Source organism: Choloepus didactylus, chromosome 2 (genome assembly GCF_015220235.1).
Source record: "Choloepus didactylus isolate mChoDid1 chromosome 2, mChoDid1.pri, whole genome shotgun sequence".
In the NCBI taxonomy this organism is placed as follows: Eukaryota; Metazoa; Chordata; class Mammalia; order Pilosa; family Megalonychidae; genus Choloepus; species Choloepus didactylus.
This window is the reverse complement of record NC_051308.1, coordinates 168,307,017-168,330,737: the sequence shown is the minus strand read 5'-3', so window position 1 is coordinate 168,330,737 and position 23,721 is coordinate 168,307,017. Positions and strand designations below refer to the sequence as shown.

Below are 23,721 nucleotides of genomic sequence, written 5' to 3'. Positions count from 1 at the left end.
GAGTGGCGATTTCAAATCCATTTAACTTTTTTAGAAAGTGTGAAATCACCGCGAGCGAGGCGTTCTCTGATCTGTTAGAAAAGACCGAAACCAAGAGAAGGGCTGCTTTCACTCCCCAGCAGAACCCAGATCCCTCCCTTCTGCCGATCAGATTTTGTATACGTTGAACGGATGAACGTTTATAGGGGAGTGTCGGGGGGTGGGGTGGGGAAGAATAAAAAAAAAAACCTAGAACCCACAGAACCACTGCAGCTGCCGCCGCCGCCGCCACCGGCGCCCTGGACGGCACGTGACCTGGGGGCGGGCCCTCGTGGGCCAGCAGCCAGTGGACGGGGCCGGGGGCGGGGCCGCGGCACGGGGGGCGGGGCCTGTACCCGCGCAGCTCGCGCGGCGGTCCTCTTATTTGCATCTGCGGGAATGTGGTCTAGAGTGGTCCTGCTGCGATTCCAGGCTCCAGCCTGCCGCCGGCACTGCCTCTGACCCAGGCGCGACTGCTACTCGGTGGCAGGAGGGCCGGCGGAGCGCCATGGCCTGCATCCTGAAGGTAACGACTCGGATCTGTGGCTCAGACGCGAGGTTGGCGAGCCCCTTGCTGCTAAGAGGCACAGAGTCAGCCGCGGTCCCACCGCATCCTAATCTCAGTTGTCCTTTCCTGGCATTGATTTTCTGTTTTGTTCCTTTGGCAAATGCATATGGAGGGAGATTCTGAAACATGCAGTTGGCACAGCTTCGCTTCCCACCATTCCTGCCTGCTCGCGCCTGCATTGAAGGAGCTGCAGGCTGTTGGCTCCAGGGGAGAGCGGGGCTGTGTGCCGAATCATGGGGATGGCAGGGAGGGGACGGGTGCTCTCCCGGGTCCCACGTCTCGGTTGAGCCTGAATCCTTTCAGGGATCACAGGAAGACGAGGAGTGACGGGGCATGTTTTGGTGGTGGTGAAGGGTCGAGCGCTTTGAATGGGGGGCTAGGTGGATGGGGTTCTACTGAGCGTTTTATAATGTGAAGACAAACTTCTGAGTTTTGAAGGTAGTCCTTCACGAAAGAGTTTTCCCTGGCATCTGCTAGCTTTATGTGCCATTAGTTGTACTTTGGAAAAGTTTACAGGAGGATGCATTTGTTAGAAAAAAAATCTCGGACCCTCCTTACGCTAAAATGACTTTACTCACTATCAGAGTCCAATTAGTCACCCCTCCTTGTTGAGTTTCGTCTCAGTAAGTCTGGGATCTTAGCCTGGACTGAATATCTTTCTGGGTAAACAGTCCTGTGGCCTCAGGTAGGAGGACTTGATGTGAGTGCCTTACTTGAGAAAAACTTTTTTTTTTCTTTTTCGTTTTCTGCACTACAATTTCTACAAGTTCCTCACCTGACTGCATCAATCAAAAACTTTCACAGTAAGAAGGTTTCGTGTGAGTTAATTGGCAAATGTAAAGGCCTATTTGTTCCAAGCTTGGGGGAGCTGTGGTGTTTCTGAAAAACCCCAGAAAACAATTTTTTTTTTTGTTGTGTTATTTGTGAAATTTGTGCTTCTGTAGGATGATTTGAAGCCATCTACTGCTCTACTAATTACCAGGATCACCTTCCAACATGCCTTCCAAATAAGAGACTCAGCTAGTAGTGTGTGTTTCCATTTCTTTGGGTGAAGGAGATCAGACGTTTCCTGTGACTTTTCTAAACTTTCTCTTTTGGTTTCAAAACATTTTCTGGTACGTAACAAATGGTAAAAAAATCAAGATGAAATACCACATCAATATTATGGGACTTTTAACCTGGAGACTGTTAGCACAAGGACTGAAAAATGAATATGTGTCATTTCTGCTCCTTATTGTATTAGCTGAAAGGGAATTTGGGAGCATGGCATTTATTGTTGACCATATTCTTCCCATTTGGTTTCTCCCCTGCCTTGTCCTGTACACGTTCCAAACATCTTTAATGCACATCCCAAGCTACACATGAGTCTGATCCAACCCCTATCTACTAGTGCCTCATACAACCTCAGAAATATGGAGCATATCTGAGTCCTCCTTAGTTTTCCTCCACTGTAACTAGTCTGGAATGCAGACGGGTATACTGCAAAGATCCAGAGGCTTTTTGGATGCAGAAAGACCTTGGTCTGAATACTGGCTCTGCCAGTTGCTACCTTTGGATCTTGGGCAAGTTACTTAAATGTCTCCTAGTTTCAGTTCCCCCCACATATAAGATAAAAGTAACTGCATCTACTCCTCAGGGTCATTGTAGGTACTGAAAAAGAGAGGGAACTTAGTATGTGCCATTTTCTTTTCTAACATATAATAATAGTAATAATAATAACAACAACAATAACTACGTTCTAATTAATCCTTACTATACCCTCAGTCCATTTCATATGTCTCTTTTATTCTTTTGTAAGACTCTGCAAGGTGAGTATTGTTTCAAAGCCCATTTTTCAGATGAGACAGCTGAGGCTTCTGAGACTATTGAGTTTAAGAGATTTGCCTGAGGCAAATCAGGATTAAGGAGGGAGTAAGCCTGGATCCAGACCCAGGTTTGCCAGGCTTTCTTACCCTTTAAAGCTGTTCCCTATATTTCTCCAGGTGACAACTTTCTAAGATGTCCTAATACCATTCAGAGCCCTTACCACTTTTGAGAAACAAGGTACCTTTTTGTAGAAGATGTCTGGATCGGTGACAGGCCCTCTCTGCCTTGTATGTGAATATCCACATGTGTAGAGTGGAGAGCATAGATTTCAGAGTCCTGAGATCTGGGCTGAATGTAAACCTGTCTAATGTGTGTGATCTTAGACAGTTACTGAAGCTTGGAGCCTCAGTCTTCCCAAGTTTTAGAATCTGGATAATTATAATAATTATCTCACAGATTTGTAGTAAGGATAAAATGATGGACTTTTTAAAAAATGAAATATTTGGGGACATATATTGGCCCTGGACTTGGTGTTGGGAGTCATAATACACCATTGATCCTATTTCCAAGTGGCTCATGGTATAGTACGGGAGATAAAGTAAATGACTTTATATTACAATGTGGGGAACAAGGTAACGGGTCAGTGGAAGATATAACAGCATCAGGAGGGAGAGGGCAATGAGGCCTCTAGAGTAGTCAAGGTAGACTTTTCTGGAATGTTACTGGAGCTGGGTTTTGAGGATTGAATAGGACTTACTGTGATGAAGCTGGTGTTTTAGGAAGATAACTTTTGAGGCAGTGTCATCTCTATTTTGTGTGCAAAGGGTTTGATCTTGACAACAGATTTTTGAGGTAATTTTATTATCCCTGTTTACACAGGAGGAAACTGAAGTTCGGAAATGTTGATTAAAGTATCATTATTGCCTGCAACAGTAATGACCCAAACAGTGGTAATCTCTCTGTCCAGCGAAGACGAGAAGCCTGTTCCATGGCGGTGAATGATCATCTTTTGGAGCATATGAACTATACCCTTAAGGCAGGCACCTTGTGGGTCAGGGCCCTTCTGCCCATGCATAGATTGGCTCTCATTACACAAAACCTTAAATGAATATCAACCCAATACTCTTAATTGTGGTGTATGTACTTACCCCATGTGCATACAGTTTGAAGCCAGAAATGTGTGGGTTTTCATTCTCGTTCCACCAATTACTGATTGTATAAGCACAAGCAATTTCTTGACTTCACTGCCTCTGTTTCTGATATGGAAATGATCGTGCATTCCTCGGTGGGTTACTCTAGGGATTAAAGGAGGATATCTGTAGATTAGTCAGAATAGGATAGTTATACCGCAGTAAAAAGCAAGCCAAAACTTTAGTAGGTTCATTTTTAGCCATGATCCTGGTCTGGTGGCTCTCTTGGGTAGCTCTGCCATTGTGACTGGTCCAATCAACTCAAAGACCAGCCTCTCCATCCGGTGGCTCTGAAGTCTCTTAGGAGTCCTCTACTGGATCCTCTGCATTCAGCTGCCCCAGCAAAGAGAGAGAACATGTTGGATCTTGCAGGATGTTTTAAAAGTCTTTGAAATTTGACAGACAAGAAAGATACCTACTTTGATTTGTACTTTTGATTATTAGTGAAGTTAAATTTTTTAATTTTCTCTTATCCATTTGTCTTTCTTCTTTTGTAAATTGTAGATACTTTAAAATTTTTATGAAATAAAACCTATTTGTATTTTCTTTTATGTTTTCTACCTTTGGCCAGCAGCATTTTTTGAGCCTGATGTCTTACACGTTTTTGATATTTGACAAATATGATGAGTGTGTTAAGTTTTTTGTGTATCCAGCATGGAAATGGACACTGCTTGGACATGTGGACACAGGATACTTGTGAGTTGTTTCTGTTTTGGAGAAGATTATGGTTTTTCCAGGTGGATGAGTCTTATGAACATGAAGCACTTCGACAATACAATAGATACAAGACAAACTACTGTTATTTTCTCTCCCAGTCACGCTGTACCTTCTATAATACGTATCTTGATTGATGAGAAATTGGATGAATGGTGATCACAAGCTATGAACCTGGTGCCTTCTTATTTACACTTTCTCCTCCTGCTCCAGATCTAATCCTTCACCATATTGCATCAATCTTAACTCAGGAAAATCTCTCAAATCTACCCATTATTCTCCATCCTTACTCCCTCTACCTTATCCAGAGCCTCATATTTGATCTGTCCTTCTTTCCTACAGGCTTCTCACAATCTTGCCATTTTCCACATCATTCCTAGAATTATTGTGCCAAAACACAGAGCTGATTAAGCCATTCTCGGATGCCTCTCTTATCTCCTCAACCCCCATGGGATAAATCTGACATCTTAGCCTAGCATTCAAGTTTCTTCAGAATCTGTCCCCTGCCCACATATCTGGTTTCCCCACCTACTACCCACCCCACCCCCCACCCCCAACCCATGGCCCAGATACCACATGTACCTTCATTCGTGGCTCTGTGCCTTGTAGGATAACATAGGAATTGAGAGCCTGGGCTCTGAGGTCAGACCAACTGGTTCCAGCTGTGGATTTCTAAGCCTCAGTTTCTATCTGTGACATGGGAGCAAAAATAGTGCCTATTTTTTAAGGTTATGTGGAGTAAATGAGCTAATTTCTGTAGAGTGCTTAGAACAGAACCTGACATATACTAAGTCTTTGCTAATTATTAGCTGCTAGTTGTTACTGTATGTGCTGTTTTCTCTGCCAGAAATTCCCTCTGCTACCATTTTCCCTCCACTGACAAGAATTCTACTCTTCTTTCAACTCCCAGTCAGTGTCACATCTGTAGTCAAGTCTTCTGCTTTATCAGGCTTCCTCTCTGTTCACATGGTTTTAGTTCTTGTCTCTGTAGCTAAAGATATCACCCTGTGGTATCAATTAGCTGTTTACAGGCCCAAGTCTCTTGTTTGACTATGAACTCAGAGAGGGCAGGGACCTTCAGTGGGTCAGTCAGCCAATGTTTACCAAGCATCTGTAAACCAATACTGTTCTTGCCCTAAATGAGCTTACCGAGTCATTGTGAAGGTAAATAATTAAATTGGTAATTAAAAATATGCAGAGTGCTTTGAAAAGTGTAACTGGTAGTGTGGAAATATTTGGTTGGGGGTGGTGGGGTGGTCTTTACCCAATCAACTCTTGGGGGGCAGGGAAGACCTTGGCATATTCCACTTGGTATCCCTAAGGACTAGCCTGGTCCCCAGTAAATGTTCCCTAAATGCCTGTGGAATGTATAATTGATGGTATCACTTTTTTTTTTGAGATGCCAGCCACAGATATAGGCCCAACCTTTCTCCTGTAAACAGCTGAATTCTTCATGGTGACAGCATGGATTTTTCTCTCTAACATATAGCAAGCAGTTGTGAACTTATCAATTCTTTGCTCTTTAGATTCCTTCTCAGTTTGTTTCTTGTAGGTCTGTTATTGCTTCTCATATGAAAGCTGGAGCCAATTTGAAATCTGGAGGGAGGGGGAAGAGAACAAGACAAGAAGGAAGAAAGAAGGACAGTGTAAGAGTGGCTTATCTTTTACCATGACCATTTTGGTTCCCCAGGTTAACAGAAACAAACAAAAAACAAAAAGTCAAAACCCACAACCAAGCAGCTGTGCAGTTCTCAAACTGTGAGGTCTCAAAGTGTTTGAAAATGATATGGATTCATTAAGACTGGAAAGTCACAACTTCACAGGTACACAGGATTATAAATCTAATACTGTAATATAACCCCAGCAATAGACAAGACAAGGCACGTTGGCTAATAAATCTGCCATGACGTTTCTTACTGCTGCCCAGGAAATGCTGAACTCTCAGCAGGTGCCTGGCCTAATTTTCAGTATTATGGTGACAGAGCAGATACTTTTGCTCTTTACTTTAGCACACTTTAGGGAACGAGTTGCTTGTGTAAAAGCTGTGCTCTTTGGATGAATTCATAACAACAGCAACAGTAATACTTGCCATTTATTGAACACTTAGAGTCTTATGCTGGGTCCTGTGCTCAGTGCTTTACATAAGTCATCTCAGGTAAACTTTTATCATAAGTACCATATGGAGGTTCGGAGAAACTAAGTAACTTTTACAGGTCTGATGTTTCATAAGTGATGAAGGCAGGGTTCACCCCAGCTTTGTGTGCTTATGTAGTGTGTCTTCTCTCTTCAATGCCGGTTAAGTGAATGTTTGTAGAGGCTGTGAGCTTATTTTACCATCCTCTAATCAGTCTAGATGGCTTCCTGAAACTTCTGGTTGGACCATTTTTAGCTGTGTTGTTTGTTCTTTCCTCAGAGTTTCCTTTATGACAGGAAAACTGCTTTGTGAACTAGTTGGGCTCCACAATTGGAGACAGAAGGTGGTTCTAATTCTGTTTCTGCCACAGACTAGCACTTAGACCAGGTCATGTTATGTCATGTCATGTCATGTGACCCCCTCCAAACCCCACCTCTGCAGCCTCTCCCACATGTCCCTTTGGGGTGAGAGTGAAGGAGAATAGATGGGTCTGAGGGAGAGGGGTGGTGAAGACTTGGATTTACCCTGAGGCCAAGCTCAGGACCCTCCAAGGCTCTGGAAGGAGGCTCTAGCAAGTTCGTATTTATAATTTCATATTAATTTTCTTAAAGAGCCTCACAGATTGTGTAAGTTTTAGGCTCCCCAACCAGGATCCATCTCTGGGCTGGCATTGGAGACCACAAGAGATAATTCATGCTTGTGAATGCATTTTGCAAACCAGAATGCTCTGTAACCGTAGAAGGTGGAAATGATAAAACAGTTATTGGTATTTTTAATAATGATAACAGCTGAAACAGAGGAAACCTATCTCGGGACCCACTGGGATAAAGAAGGCATTTACATCTGGGGGAAGCAAAGGAAGCATATTAAGCTTTTCAGTAGATTACCAAGGAAAGTTATGAAATCTCTCCCCCAGGAGGAAAACTTCTGTTTGTGAGAATTTAACACACACTTGGGCCTGAGGGCCTGGTGTTGGATGAGCTCTTTTCTGCTTCCTGGCTTTAGGGGAAAAGTGTAGGAAGGTGTTTTTCTAATTGGAGAGAATAGATTTATAAATGTTACCAGGATCCCATTACAGAAAGCTGCAGTTAGTTCCTGGTTATTAAAAGGCTCATTATTCAGCTATGGATTATCTGGAACCTGTTCATTCCCTGCCACTCTGATGTATACCTTTTGTGCATTTTACTGTCAATTAGCACCTCTGCCAGAGTAGGGCAAGGAAGAGGAGCTAAATCCCAATTTGGTTTAATTCCCCTCCTCGTTAGCAGCCCTGTTAAAGGTTTGCCCACAGGAAGGTGGTCATAGGAAATCGCTCAAATGAAATGAAGGAATGATCTGTGCTTTCACTATTGTTTTCTCTCTTCCCCAGTTCAAGGATTGAGTAGGGTCTGGTTCTGATTTAAAACTGACTTAAAGTCACTAAGTCAAAGACCTTGGCTTAGGGTATCAAAAGTCTTAAATAAACAGCAGCATTGGGGTAACATTCTCTGAGAGACCCGTTGGCCCACACCCGTATCTCTAGGCTACTCTTTCATTTCCTGTGCGATGTGAAGGGGTTGGGGCCCACAACATCTGGTATTTGGGAGAGCAGGGAGAAGTTAACTCCTAAATGATTGCTCAGGAGCCAGGGAAAGAGGGGTCCTTGTATTTGGGTGATTTATTTGAAAATTGTGTGTACCACTGTGTATACATAATAAAAATAGATATATAAATACACAACCACATTCATTCAATCATACTCTAAGACTTAGCCAGATTTGAAAACTCTTGCACATAAAATCCTCTTCTGGAAGGGACTTTTCTATAATTTCAAGGGCTATTTTGTTTCTTAGTGAACTTATTTGTTGGGCATTTAGAAGACACAAAATTAAAATTTATTTAATTAGTTATGAGAACTATAAATGTATCTTGCTCTGAGAAGATCATGATCACAAGGGAATTAAAAGTAAAACGTGTATGTCCTGCATTGGAAATGAGTCATGATCTGGGATTGAAATGTGCACGTAGAGCTCATCTTAGGTTTTAACACCAGGAGTGAGCAAATGGATTAAACAAAAATTTATTCGGTTACCATATATACAATCGAACATTTTGTAAACCCACAACTTCCCTTAGGGGGCAAAAAAAAAAAGGATTGAGCAAATGACAGTTCTGGGAGGATTCTCCTCCCTGGGTCAAATGAAGTATGTGCCTTTGGATGGTCAGGCAGTGATTTCTGGTATCTTTGCTTGGTGTTTGCTTGGCTCCAGCAATGGGCTGGATTTTTTTTTTATGCAATTTTATGAGATATAGTCACATACAATACAGTCATCCACAGTGTACAATCAGTTGTTCACAATATAATCATATAACTGTGCATTCGTCACCCCAAGTTTTTGAACATTTTCATTACTCCAAAAAATAAACATAAGGATAAAAATAAAAGTAAAAAAGAATACCCAAAACATCTCATACTCTTTCTCCCCCCATCATTCATTTACTTTTTGTCCCCCTTTTTTCTACTTATCTGTCCATACACTGGATAAAGGGAGTGTGAGTCACAATGTTTTCACAATCACACGGTCACACTGTATAAGCTATATAGTTATATGATCGTCTTCAGGAATCAGGGATATTGGATTGCAGTTCAACAGTTTCAGGTATTTCCTTCTGGCTATTCTAATACCCTAAAAAGTAAAAAGGGATATCTATAATGCGTAAGAATAACCTCCAGAATGACCTCTTGACTCCATTTGAGATCTCTCAGCCACTGAAACTTTATTTTGTTTAATTTCTCTTCCCCCTTTTGGTCAGGAAGGCTTTCTCAATCCCACAATTCTGGGTCCAGGCTCATCCCTGGGAGTCATGTCCCATATTGCCGTGGAGATTTACACCCCTAGGAGTCATAACTCATGTAGGGGGAAGGGCAGTGAGTTACCAGCTGAGTTGGCTTAGAGAGAGGCCACATCTGAGCAACAAAAGAGGGTCTCTGGGGGTGACTCTTAAGCACAATTATAAGTAGGCTTAGACTCTCCTTTGCAGTAACAAGGTTCATAAGGGCAAGCCCCAAGATTGAGGACTTGGTCTACTACAATGATAGTACCCAGTGCTTGCGAGAATATCAGGAATTCCCCAAGTGGGGAAGTTTACTATTTCCACACTTTTCCCCAGGCCCTCAAGGGGGCTTTGCAAATACTTTTTATTCTCTGAATGGGCTGGATTTTAAAGAGTGAGAAATGAAAGTCCCTTTCTGTGAAGGGTTTGCCTTATCAATTAAGAAAAATGGTAACTGAGGAAAGAGCAGGTGTTCTAGGGCCTGGTCACTAACACCAAGGGGTAAAGAGGTAAGCGCTAGACTGATGCTGAGTCCAATTTCAGCCTAATGACAAATATGAATAAGTAACAATACCTTTAATGCTCTATGGCAGCACTACCCAATGGAAATATAATGTGAACCACTTTTAAAACTATCTAAGAATCAGATTTAAAAAGAGAAAATGGAACAGGGAGCATTAACTTTAATAATCTATTTTATTTAGTCAAGTATATCCAAAATAGTATCATTTCAACCTGTAATCAATACAAAAATTGAGGTATTTTATATTCTTTTTTTTAACAATAAGTCTTCGAAATTTGGTATGTATTATGCACTTACAGCATATCTCAATTCAGATGGTAAATTTTCATCAGAAATACATGATCTGTATTTAGATTTGATAAAATTTACAGTTTGAAAGTAAATTCACATATCCATGTGGTTCCAAACATACTGAAAGTTTTTTCAATAGCTGAATTGAGTATCAGCTTTGGAATATAAATTAATTAAAATAAAATTAATTTACAGTTTGAAAAGTAAATTCACATATCCGTGTAGTTCCAAATGTAATTAAAAGTTTTCCAATACCTGAATGGTCAATTTTTGAATATAAATTAATTACAATTAAATTAAATTAAAAATTTGGTTCCTCAGTTGTACAAATCAACATTTCAAGTGCTTTGTTGCCACATGTGGCCAGAGGCTACCATATTGGACAGCACAACTCTATAATGTGCAATTACTTTTATATACCTTATATCATGCTATCCTTTCAGTAGTTCTGTGAAGTGGCATGACAGCTTTGGCCATCTCTACTTTACAGAATTGGAATCTGAGGCCATTGAGACATGGCTGAACCCAAGTCTCCCACTGCTGGTCTGCATCCCTTGGCACAGTCCCAATCTCCGTTCATGTATTCATCCTTACCATTATAAGAACAGCCAAACTCAGTGGTGATGAGAATAGTGTAATGGGTTAGGGAAAGGTTTGCCTACCAGGAAGGGATGAGAAGAGGAAGGCACATCTGTTGATCAGACTCCTGGCAACGAAAGGAAAGCGAATGATATGCAAGTGAGAGTGCCTGACCCAGGGACACATTTGAGCATTTGATGAGCCCTTGAAGTTTCATCAGAAAATAGATCCTAGGTTGCTCCATAACCTGAGCCCGATTTGCTCACCCCCACCCACCAGATGTTGAACAGCTGTGCATTCTCCCCGGGAGGGGTGTGGTGAGGCGGGTGCTACTTTGTGTGATGTATGAGTTGAATCTTTGGTCTCAGTGTGGTAGTGGGAAGTCCTGGAGACCTTTAGATCAGAAACAGATTTTATACACTTTTCTTTGAGTTGTTCCATTGCTCCAGGAGGGCAGCCTACATACGGGAGTAATTTAGACATCCAGAATAAACCACATTTTTCTTTAAAGTCAAGAGAGTAAGATGATTGGAGTTTCTTTATACTTTTTTTCGCTGCTTGCTTTTGCAGCTACAAATTCAGGAATATGTTAATGGATGTATGTCCAATGGTTCCTAGAGTTAATTGGTTTGTAAACCTCTACCTCTGTTTTGGCTACACTCTCATGTTGTATTTTTGCCCAGCTCCACCTAGTTTTCCTTTATTGTAGAGTGTTAGCATTGTTTCATGAGATGGATGCTTCATTATAATGACAGTAGGTGGTATTTGCTGAGTGCCTTCTCTGTGACAGACAGCCTGCCAGGTATTTTGCAGATATTTATTGTCTCACAGTAAACCTTCAGGATGGGCATTATTACTTTAATCTGACAGATGAGAAAACTCTGGTTCATAGAGCTTAACAATTTTTCTAATGTGAGAGCACTAGACCACAGTCAGCAAACGATGGCCCATGGGTTAAATCTGGCTTGCTGCCTGTTTATGTAGAGTCCATGAGTAAGAATGACTTTTACATTTCAAATAGTTGAACAAGAATCAAAAGATGAATAATGTTTCATGACACGTGAAATTACATGAAATCCAAATTTCAGTGTCCAGACATAAAGTTTTATTGAAATACTGTCATGCTTATTCATTTCCTATATCTGCATTTGTTGACATGCTATGATGGCAGAGTTGAGAAGTTGAGACAGGGACTGTATGAGCAGCCTGCAAAGCCTAAAGTGTCTACTATCTATCGCTTTATAGAAAACGTTTGTCCACCCCTGTGCTAGACAGTTCTTTCAAGTAGACTCTAAGAGCCTTGAGCTCAGGGGCAGTGCTAATTCTCCCATGGAAGGTGTGCCAGTTTAGATGTATTATGTCCCCCAAAATACCATGTTCTTTAATGCAATCTTGTGGGGGCAGATGTATTAGTGTTGATTAGGTTGGAAGCTATTGATTGAGTGTTTCCATGGAGATGTGACTCAATCCACGGTATGTGAGACATTTGATTGGATAATTTCCATGGAGGTGTTATCCCTCCCATTCAGGATGGGTCTTAATTAAATCACTGGAGTCCTATAAAAGAGTTCACAGACAGAAGGAACCCAGAGCAGCTGAGAGTGACATTTTGGAGAGCAGCTAAGAGAGACATTTTGGAGATAGCCGCTGAAAGCAGACTTTTACAGACACTTTGGAGATGCAAGCCCAGTGTTTGCTCTGGAGACACTAAGAGAGGACAAAACGCCCCAAGAACAACATTTTGAAGAATGCACAGGAACTGAGAGAGGAGCTGGAATACAACCCGGGATCAGCAGACACCAGCCATGTGCCTTCCCAGCTAACAGAGGTTTTCCGTACACCGCTGGCCTTCCTTTGGTGAAGGTTTTACTCATGTTGATGCTTAATTTGGACATTTTCGTGGCCTTCAGACTGTAAATTTGTAACAAAATAAACCCCCTTTATAAAAGCTAATCCATTTCTGGTATTTTGCGTAATGACGGTATTAGTAAACCAGAACAGAAGACCAGCACTGGCCCTGGTGCCTTTCACCATGAACTCCACTGATACTTACTGAGCATGGAGCTTAGCTCTCTATGCGGAAGAGGGAGACTGAAGCTTAGAGAGGATGTCACTCCCCAAAGTCACATACTTGGGCTGGAATTCAGACCACAAAGCCTGATCCCTAAGTCTGTGCTTCTAACAGACAGTGCTGCTGAACTTGAACTGTATACATGAGGACCTCCTGAAGGGCTAGTTAAATAGAGATTGCTAAACCCTACCCCCAGAGTTTCTGATTGGGTAGCTCTGGAGTGGCACCTAAGAATACGGGTTTCTAACAAGCTCAACTGTGGAGAACACTTTAAGTAGCTCTACCCTGCTGCATCCTATTCAGTAAATAGTTGTTGAATTGCAGAGGTGGCAGAACATGCATTTCCTGAATGAAATTTAAGTATACTTAGAAATTTAAGTCTGGGCATTCCAATCAAAACTGTTCAGGAATTTAATTATTTTATTCTGCTTCCATTTTTCTCATTAAACCTCAAACTTTCTGACGCCCTGGGACCCAGGCCACCTTCCTGTTGAAGAGTGTGCAAGGATAGGGGACTGAAATTAACCCCTCACCAGTAGTATCACTCATGTGTTTCTGGGAAATCAGTTGATGATAATTTATAAACCAAGGGATTTGGTGCCTGCTGATTGCATGTCAAATTGTTTCTCCCTCTGTGGCCCCTGGTTTGTCTGCTGCCTAACAAGGAGCAGGAAACAGCTTCTCTAGTCAAATTTGTGCTGACTTTGGTGATGACAGTTAATGCATTAGTGCTAGAGTTCACTAATGTTCATTACTGGCCTGGTCAGTCTCATATTTAAAAAGTTATTATTTAAGGATTTTGGAATGGGGAAAGCAGATTGATGAAAGGTGATAGCTTTCTTTCCCATATTTATGATTCATAGCCTTGTTTGGGATTTTAATAAGTGTCAAAAGCATTGGAAAGTGCTGATTTAATCTCCTCTTATAGGCTCATATTAGCATAAATAAGAAAATAAATCTCCAGAATTTTCCCTTTTGCTTTCTCCTGGCTCTCTTATTCAATGCAGCCCATTTTCTGATTTCCCTCCTTTTGTCTCTGGCCTCACAACCGGTCCCCAGTACAGGCATTATAGGGATCATTAGCTAACATGTCAGAAGACGCATAATCTCAGCCGTAGAGAAGGGAAGCTCTATAGAACTCTGTTACCAAGTAGATAAAGCCCTCCTGCAGAGTCCCAGGATATAAGTCATTCCATTAGGAATTATTCTCTGGGGAATGTGAATCATTTCTATGTCCAGCATAAAATCACTGTCTTGGCATTCATTACAGCCCAGGGATGTCATCCCTCGCACCTTTGCCACAGCCGGCTGGCTGACTTTACCACTACACTACTCTTGACTGCTCTTTTATTGCTGACCTTCTCCACCCTGTTGGTCCTTCCTTTCTCCCTATTTCTGGGAGAAAATTCACTCCCCAGAAACGGCAAGTACCTGAACCGTTGCCACCATACATACGTCTGCTGCCTTACTTATTTTTCCTCTCATTCCTTCAGCTGGGAGTGAATCTCTCTTTTCCTGGTTCACATTGCTTAATTAGTCGTTCCTTGGATGGCTTGATGTTATTTAGCTCTGCCATGCTTTTGAAACTCAGAAGCCTGGTTGAGGACTTGATCTCAGCCAAGATTTCTGCACGTGACTTCTAACCTGTTGGTAAATTATGGTTTGTTTTTCTTGCACCCACCTTTGACACTTGTTATTAAAACATTGTTTAAAGAAATGACATCCAAAACATACACCATGCTAGATTTCTGTTAGAAAATCAAAATTCACTATATAGTCTTCCAGATTAATATAGGTTAAAGGGATTTGCTTGTGACCATTTTTTCCCCCTCTGTCTTCAGCAATTAGAGAAAACAAGCACTTAGAAAGAATCCAAATATTATGAGTGAGAGGAGGGGTAAAGGGAATGGAAATAAAAGGAGAAGCTGAAACTATAATTATTTTTTTAGGGATTTTAGGGTCTAAATGAAAAATAATAACAATTGTAACAATAGCTAACATTTACATAAGTATATGCTTATATGTACTGTGCTGGGGCTTTGTATTTTGTGGTGTCTTGTTTCATCCTTACAAGCACATAAGGTAGGTACTATGATAAATCGCCATTTATAGAAGAGGAAATTGAAGTTTAGAGAGGCTAAGTAATGTCCCCAAGGTCATACAACTAGTAATGGGGAGGCTAGGATTTGAATCCAGGAGTGTGAATGAAGCAAAGTACATGTAACAAAACATATTCCTAAGGTTATATATGGATAAACTCATTTGTAACTGGCCAGTGGGCTCTTTTGTAATAATAATGCCTTTAATAGTAAAATAACATCTGCAAACATTTCCTGGGCACTTACTATATGGCAGCGTTGTATTTAAGGCACATGTATGATTTCCTTTAATATTCAACAGTCCTATCAGAAAAATACTATTTATATCATATTTATTTTACCTGTGAGGAAACTCGGAGGCTTAGAGAAAATTCTTATTTCCTTATCCAAGGTCATGTAACTAGTGTATAAGTGAAACTTTGTGATCATATTATTTTTATAATTATTATTTTTATTAGTTAACATTTACTGGTGTGCAGTAAGGGCTAAGCACAATTCTAAATATTTTACATTTACTAACTCATTTAATATCCTTTTATGGAAAAGGAAATCGAGACAAAGAGTGGTTAAGGTCATTAAAATTATTTTGTGGCAGTGGTGAGATTTGAGCCCAGGCAGTTTGGCTCTGGAATCTGTACATGAAACAACCACAGCATATGGCCATAAGCCTTGCATTTTGCCACTTTGATTGTCTACCTCTTTGGTGCAGCAAATCACTTAGGAATATTGAAATCCACTCCAGTATCAAACCAACACACTTCAAAGGAACTTGTGGAAAGAAAAAAAGATGGCTTGATTTTTGACTTGAAATAAGCTGAATTAACAAAAGATTCTTTGAGGTTTTTCCTCTCTTTTTTTTTTTTTTTTTTTATGCCTTGGACCAATTTCTGATTCAGCTCGCACTTAAGAAGACCCACTTCAGGGGAATCAGCATTGGTAGAATTAATTTCCTTACAGAGGTGGGTTATTTGAGCATGAGCTGTACGTTCTGTCTAGATGGGGAATGCCAGACAGTTTTCCTTCTTGACTGGTCTCCCTGCTCACCCCTTTCTTGCTTGTTCCCCTGGATAACTTCACACAGCAGTCAGAGCGCTCTTTTAAAAAGTATATCAGATTATGGCATTTCCCTGCTTTAAACCTTGGTGGCTTTCCATTTCATTCCTGTCCATGGATCACAGTGCTCATGACCTAGCTCCTGCTTACTCTTGGGACTTGATCTCCTATCCTCTCATCCCTATTCTCTTTATCACTCCATCCTGTTCTTGGAACATGTCAAGTTCCTTCATGATTCAGAGCCTTTGTGGTACTATTCTTCTGGCTGCCATTCCTTGCCCCCAGGTTCTTGAAGCTATTTCTTCTCATTCCTTAAGTCCCTACTTAAAAGTTACTGCCTCTCTCAGGCCTTTGGTGACTATGCTAATGAAATAGACCTCGTCCTGATATTCCCTATCATACTGCATGAGGTCATTTATTATGGTATTAGCACCTTTTTTATATATAAATACATACATTTTTGTCTGTTTTCCTGTCAATCAGAAGACAGAAAAGGCAGAGATCATGCCTGCTAGTATCCGGCACACAATAAACAAATGAATAATTGAATGAATGAATTTCAGATAAAAAGCGCAGCATGTGCAAATGATGCTGGAGAGCCCCAGGGAGTTCTCGAAGAGGTTGAGATCACAACCAGGGGCTGAGCTGTGAGGGTTCTTGACTTAATCACAGGAAAGAATTAGTGTGTAGAGCCAAGAAAAGCTAAATGTGTAGTGAAAGTACACGCTCAAAGGGGGTGAACGTGGGCATTCTCCAGGGGAGGAGAAGCACCCTGAGTTTGGGATTCCTGCATTATAAGGACTTGGAGGGGCTTTTCCCCCTTTGGTTATGCAAGTAGGGGATAGAGGAGCTTCACCTTTCATTGGTTCTTTTCGGATGCCAACCAGAGTGAAGACTAGGTGTGTGCATGCCAAAAGAGACATCTTGTTGTTTTGTTCTTTTCCAAGTTGTGGGTCTTAGGGTCACTTCCCACTTCTTCCTTCCCTGTTTGATTGCCTCACAAAGATATTGGTATGAAGGAACAGGATGTTTGGGGAAACAGTGAAACGTTCTGGATGGCTGGCATGAGCTGGGTTTGGTTGTTGGAGGAGATGATACGATGGGGGTCACATCATGAAGGTCCTGCCAAGAAATGTGGACTTTATCCTTTAGAAAGGGGGAACCATTAATGAGATTTAAACAGATGATTAAAGGTGGCCGGAGGTTTTGAGCAGGAAAGAAGAATACTCTATTGTTTATTGTTTTTAGAGTACTCAGAGTCCTTGGCTTTTCTCTGTTCATTGTCTGTTGTATTTGCAAATTGCTTGACCAGATTATGATTTTGTTTCAATGATTGCAGAGGCAGAATCTCAATTAGAAAAGTGAAAAATGCCAAAGGTGTAAGGGCACGGCAGTCAGTTGTATAGGGCAGAGATCGGTGTTGTAGTTATCAAATGGGCATGAGCCAATGATAAAATGAAACTAAGTATTTTCTGCAGATATTCATTGGTGCTTGTTCATATTGCTGAACTTTCCATTTAATGAAGGGAATTTTGTATTTGGAATTCTCTCTTTCAGGTGATGCATTGCTGATTTTAGACTCTTTTTGGTGGAGCTGACTCTTAGATTCAGATGACAGTACTGACCCTAAACCTATCTTGGATGATGCTAGGTAGTTCTACTCTAAGGGCGACTGTATCACAACTGTCTCCCAGCCTTGGCTTGGAAGGACAATACTATTTCCTTGCAGCAATTACTGTTTATTGAGTACCTACTTGGTCAGGCCCTGACACATGATTACTGAGGTAACCATCTTACATTATGTAGGTAAAACTTTAAAGCAACCCTTTGATGTGGGTGTATCCCCATTTTAGAGATGGAGAAACTGGGGCTTAGGCAGGTTAAGTGACTCTCCCAAGTAGTTACAGAGTCAGGGAATCAAATTCAGATCAGTCTGACTCAGAATACCCTGCTTTTAACCTCTCTGCTCTCCTTCCTCTTTAGGAAAGTGAATCGTTTAGTACTACTGAAATGAACTAGACATTAATTCACTTTGAAGGAGCTGATGGAAATGATTTTGATCCAAGTTAAACAGAATATAAAGAAGGATCAAGGAATTCTAAGAACTTTTCTTTGACTCGAAGTACTTTTAAGCTAGACTACAATTAGGCAGTTTATTTTACTTGCGTAGCTCAATTCAGACCTAGTGGGTTTAGTTTCACTGATGAGCAAGTACTTGAACGGATTCTTGATGGATTCAGCATGAGTGAGCATTATCAGGCTGACGAGCTGGATGGCTGTGCTGTATTTACCTACTCTACTGGCGTCCCCACAACAGCCTCCTCTTCTTCATTCCTCATTCTGGACTCTGGAATCAGTTCTTGGCACAGCAGCCAGAAAGAACTTTAAAAAAAAAGACATGTAAGATGATCTCATTCCCTCACTTTACTGGTCAGTGGTTTCCCATTTCATTTGGAATAAATTATAACCTTTTCTTCATGACTCCAGAGACCTGTGTGATCTACCCCTGCCTCTCTCTCCAAGATCTTCTGAGGCACTGAACCTCTTACTTTCCCTCTTCCAGCTACTCTGAGCTCCTTCCAGGCCCTGGACCTGAAACAAGTAGGTCATTGTGTCTGGAGTTTTGGCTCTACTCAGGGGCTAGTGGGAGACTAGGGAGGCCAAGGAGCTTGGGCTTGATCCTGTAGGTAATGGAAGACCTAAGCACAAGACTAAAGGTGGTGGAGCCACTGAACTGAGGAGCAGAATATTCTCATCTTTTTAGAGTGTTCAGAGTCCTTGGATCAGCTCTGTCATAGTTCTTTGCATTTGGAAAATACTTGTTACAGTAATGGCAGCCTTAGACATTGTACAGCCAGTATTTTTATCAGAAATCTGTTCATTAGTACATGGCAATGACATTTGATCTTCTCCATGTGCAGTAAGTCATGTTTAAGGCACACATTCTTTGAAATGAAGGAGTGGGTCTGGGGCCTTGTAGTGGTCCCAGGCCACACTCTCTATGACCACTCTCCAGTAAGAGTGTACCATTTCTAAAATCTGTAAAGTGGGGATAAGCAACTATATCACTCTGTTTGAAAGTGCTAATAAAAATAAGATGTTTTTGGTAAATAAAGCTATTTTTACAAACGTGGAATTTTGATCTGGGCAATCGTAAATTCAGAAGAAAACTTTTGAGTCCTTAGAACATTGATGGCACAATTAAGTTCTTTCTGATATAGATGACATTAACACATACAGCTAAGACTGTGATCTTAAACTGTACTTTTGAGGGAGTGAAGGACTTCTGACCTATTGCCCCATCCTGACTTGGAGAGTGGTTCCATATTATTGTCCTTGAGGCAGCTACTGTTTATTGAGCATATACTATGCCCCAAGCCCTGAGCTAAGTACCACATAACGTATATGTCAGTTAAAGGTTACAATGACCCTGTGAGTCTGTTGTGTGTGTGTGTGTGTGTTTAATTTCATTGTGAGTTTATATTGTTTGTAGACTTTGAGAAATTAACTGTTTGAGGTCAAAGAGTTTGCGGGTGTAGAGCCAGAGAGTTCAACTCAGTTCTGACAGACTCCAAAGCCCAGGCTTTTAACCATGGCCCTTACATAGACACAAGACCTGCCATATGCAACCCAGAATGATAGGAACGGGGAATTGTTACAGGCTGGAAGAGGCCTCCTCTCCTACAGACCTTAAATTAAAAATGTCTCTCAGGCCATTTTGTTTGAAGCCCATGTTTTTGTCTTGGGTTTGTTTCTCTGATTAGAGACATCCTTTGTTTGGTCCAACAGATTTTTAAAGTAAGTTATACAGGCATCATTCTTTTGTCAACTCAGTCAAGAGTTAAGTAAGGAAGTTGGTTATTTAAAGGACCTTGTAGCTAATCCTGTGGTAAAGTATTATTTTGTAATTGAATATTAATGCCTCGGGTGTTTCATTTTATAACTTGACTTTCAAAAAATAATGACGGCAAAAGCTAACATTTTTTGGGTACTTTATATACACCAAGTGCTATCATAAGCATTTTCTAATGGTATTTTCTTGTCTAATCCTTACAGCAACCCTGTGAGATGGGTTCTATTAGTGTCTCCATTTTACAGAGGAGTAAACCAAGGTGCAGAGAGCCTAGATGCAGAATTTGCATCATGGACATGAGACCTGTGCGGTCACACATGCCTCCACAGTTAGAGGGCCCCTACTCTTGATTCAATGCTCTGAAGTTGCTGTCTTACAATTCTTCAAGAAGTTTGAACGAGGGGCCCCACATTTTCATTTAGCATTGGGCTACACGTATTATATAGTTGCTCCTGCCTAGGTGAGTTGTCCATGGTTACTCAGTTGGGGACCAGTGGAGTTGGTTTTCAAGCCCAGACCGCCTGGCCTCAAGCTTGTACTCTTTCCATTGTGTTCTCCCACTTCCCATGTCTACATATCCTTAGAGCAGGGTCCCTCTACTTCTTTTCTTTGGGCCTGTCCTTGAGGGAGGTGATTGGACTCATCTTTGTCAAACAGTTCCTTGAGTTTAAGCTTTGTTTATTGGGCTGAGTGTCTGATATGTACAATTCCCCAGTTAGTTTTGTAGGAGAGCAGTAGGGGAGTGTGAATATTTGGTGAGAATTGGGCACCCTTGTCATAGTGAACAAGCATAGCCTCAAAATAAGTGGGAATAAAGTGGAAACATCATATCATATTGGTTTTGTATAACTTTACATAAAAAAGTAAAAAAAACTCAATGTATATGAAACAAGGGCAGTCCCTCAGTGCTGCTTGAATGCAAGCCACCCCATGTGGGCAGGCGACACTTAATTACCACATACAGTTTTATGGACTATTTTATGAGAAGCTACTTTTTAGTCTTGCATGGATTGCAGTAAAGGGAAATACAGAAAGATAGAAGTAAATTTTCATCACTTTGGCAAAAATTGTTCTTTGCCTCCATGGTCTGTGAGTGAAGAGTCCATAACCACCCAGGTTCCGTCCCTCACCATTTTCTGAGAACTTGCCGTGAAGAGGCAGAGGCCACAAGACACCTGTGCTGGAGGTGGAGGCAAGAGCAAGGAAGCCAGCATTCTTATCCAGGTCCGTGGGGGCTCTGATAGAGGCACCAGAGAGCAGCTGACAAAGTTGAGAGGTGTCTGAGATGCTCAGGGGATTTATCCAGGTGAAGAAAGGGGAAAGAATGTAAAGTTGAGAGGTGTCTGAGATGCTCAGGGGATTTATCCAGGTGAAGAAAGGGGAAAGAATGTCCTAGATGGAAGGAGCAATGTGAGTAAGAGCATGAAGGAGAGGAGATCATAGTCTTGGTAAACTGCAAGTATTTGGTCCTGAATGAAGTGTTGGGCATGATGGACTTTGTGTGCCACATTAAGAAAAGCGGGTTTATATCCCAAGGTGTTAGGGATGATCATTTATTGAGGGCTTCTCATATGCCAGACACTATCATTCTACTATCTCTATCCCCCAACACCACTGGTTACTGATCTCATTTTGAAGAGGAGGACACTGAGGCACAGAGATATTTAGTAACTTGTCCAAGGTTACACAGCTAGTAAGTCATAGAGCCAAGCAGCCCGGCTCTAGAGTCTGCGCTCCTCACCATATGGCACACTGCTCCAGTGGCTGCTGGATTTTAAATAGGGGGAAAAAATGGACACAAATTACATGTCAAAGGATTTTTCTTTTGGAAATGTGGCTGATGGGATGGAGAGAGATCAGCACCTCTGGGTCTGCCACTGCGGGAGATGTCATGGCATGTTCTTCAACAGTGTCTTCTCTGCTTCTCCCTTGTCATGGAAGGTCATTGCAGTCAATTCTGGTTTTAAATATCCTCCCCCCCCCCCTTTTTTTCTGCTCTATATGTGAATAGATTCCTCCTTCTTTCTCCAATGTCCCTCACCTGCTGACCTTTATGCTCCTTGATTATCACTCGAAGTGACTCACCAACTCAGTCTTCTTTCTTCCTCTTGATGCTGCTCCATAAGTTCTGTCCATGTGGTCCCTTGCGGTCGCAGTTAAATCGTCTGGGGGGATGGCGGCCGGTTGCTGAACCCTCGGCTCTCGGTGTTGCTCGGAGGGTACCGGCGGCGGGGGCTCTTTCCCAGAGGTGAGGGCGAGGCGGGGGACTTGGCCAGGTCCCTGGCGGTGGCGTGCAAGGTGTGGAGGGCGGCGAGAAAGGAACAGGCGGGACGCTTTTTTCAGGAGGGTAAAGCCAAGAGCGTTTATTAGGGGTGAGCACAGGTTATATAGGCTGGCATAGAGGGCGGGGGTTGTTACAAGCCAATGCTGAGGAGATAAAGGCTAGGATTGGTTCTGAGAGGGTGCGGAGGTTAGGATTGGTTCTAAGAGGGCGCGAGGTTGTTTGAAAAGGGGCGGGAGTTGCTCTGGCAACGGTGTCTGGCAACAGTGTATGCGCACTGGTGGTGGCGGGAGTTGCTCTGGCAACGGGGGGTGTGCGGGCAAGATAAGGGGGTGGGGAAAAGGCGGTTCCCTCCGGCAAGCCTCCCCTAACGGTGGTATTTTGGGTGAGGAAATGGGGCCTGCCTCTGGCCTCACTTTCTCAGGCCTGGGGGGCTGTGGAGGGCGCTGTCGCCCGTGCCCACCACCCTCCCCAGGGGCTGATCAGGTCCCCCAGCCCAGGCCCGCCAAGTCGAAGCACGTAATCAGTATCCCGCAGTCCCTGGTCACACACACACATACACACATCTGTTAGAGAATCATAATGTGCAGAATTCGTGGTTATTATTATTAAATGGGATGATCCTGGAATCTGGAGGCAGCATTTGAGTTGGAGCCTTTGCTCTGACGTTTACCAGCTCTGGATCTGGAGCAGGCAACAGACCTTTTTGAACCTTAATTTCCCTATCTCTAAACTGGGTGTAATAATCCTATCTACTCCTCTGGTTGTTGTGACGATCAATAAAATGATGTAAGGTCATATACTTTGTATAAATTATATTCATTGGTTAAAATGTCTCTAGTGAAAAAAATTTTATTTACTATTTGTGCTGTATGTTTTTAACTTCTTTTGTATCATTCACAGCTGGGAAACTCTAAGTAAACTGTGGTTAATTAGGTGCCTTTTAGGAAAACTGGGTAATTCATTGCCAGAATGAAGGCTGGGAGGATACAAATGTTCTGCAAGCAGTGGGTCAGACTACTCACTTGTGCACATTAATAAATCTCTCTGATCCTCTGTTTCCTTCTTGAAAATGAAGACAAACCTGCTTACTTCTAAAGAATATTGTAAAGAATATTAAACGAGAGATTATATGTAAAGTGCTTAGCACATAGCAAGTGTTTAATGGTAACTATTATTATTTTTATTGCTGAAAAGAAAGGATTTAATGTTTCAGTGTTGAGTATTAACAGGGAAAGGAAAGAGAGCATAGTAGAGGTGTTTATGTAGTTTCCGTTCACTCCTCTTGGTTGTACTCTTTCCATTTGCACCCTCTCCAATCTTTTTCTCCCTTCAAGGCTGAATAAAATGAGATGTCTTATAAACAAGGGCCCTCAGATATGCCCTTCTAAACCTCTTAACATCATGAATCGAAACATGCACAGCTGAATTTTCTAACTTCTCTGGAAGGCACGGCCACCCTCATGTGTGGGTGAAGGCTGGTGAACCCAGCCTGGACGGAGCTGGAGGAGCTGGCACTGCTGGTGGAGAGCTTGGTTACCTAGGCAACGTTTACCTGTGCTGTCACCCTCGCCTGTCGCATGCACAAGTAGATCAAGTTTTGGGGGAGAAGGAAAGAAACAATTTTCTCTTGAAATAAGTAAATGCAGGTACTAATTTCTTTTGAATGGCAGCTAATTTTCTGTTTTCAGAGAGGCAGGATAAAGCTTAAACATAAACTTGTCTCT

The 23,721-nt window shown here is 41.9% G+C and overlaps 1 protein-coding gene across 2 annotated transcripts in view; it reads left to right on the top strand.

Moving 5' to 3' along the window:
* Positions 1 to 391: 391 nt before the first annotated feature.
* ST6GALNAC3 (ST6 N-acetylgalactosaminide alpha-2,6-sialyltransferase 3) overlaps positions 392 to 23,721 on the top strand; it is a 620,541-nt gene continuing 597,211 nt past the window's right edge. For both annotated transcript variants that reach the window (XM_037826892.1, XM_037826894.1), the window contains exon 1: positions 392 to 544. In XM_037826892.1, the coding sequence (XP_037682820.1) occupies positions 527 to 544 (18 nt within the window). In that variant the 5' untranslated portion in view covers positions 392 to 526. The remainder of the gene's footprint in view (positions 545 to 23,721) is intronic.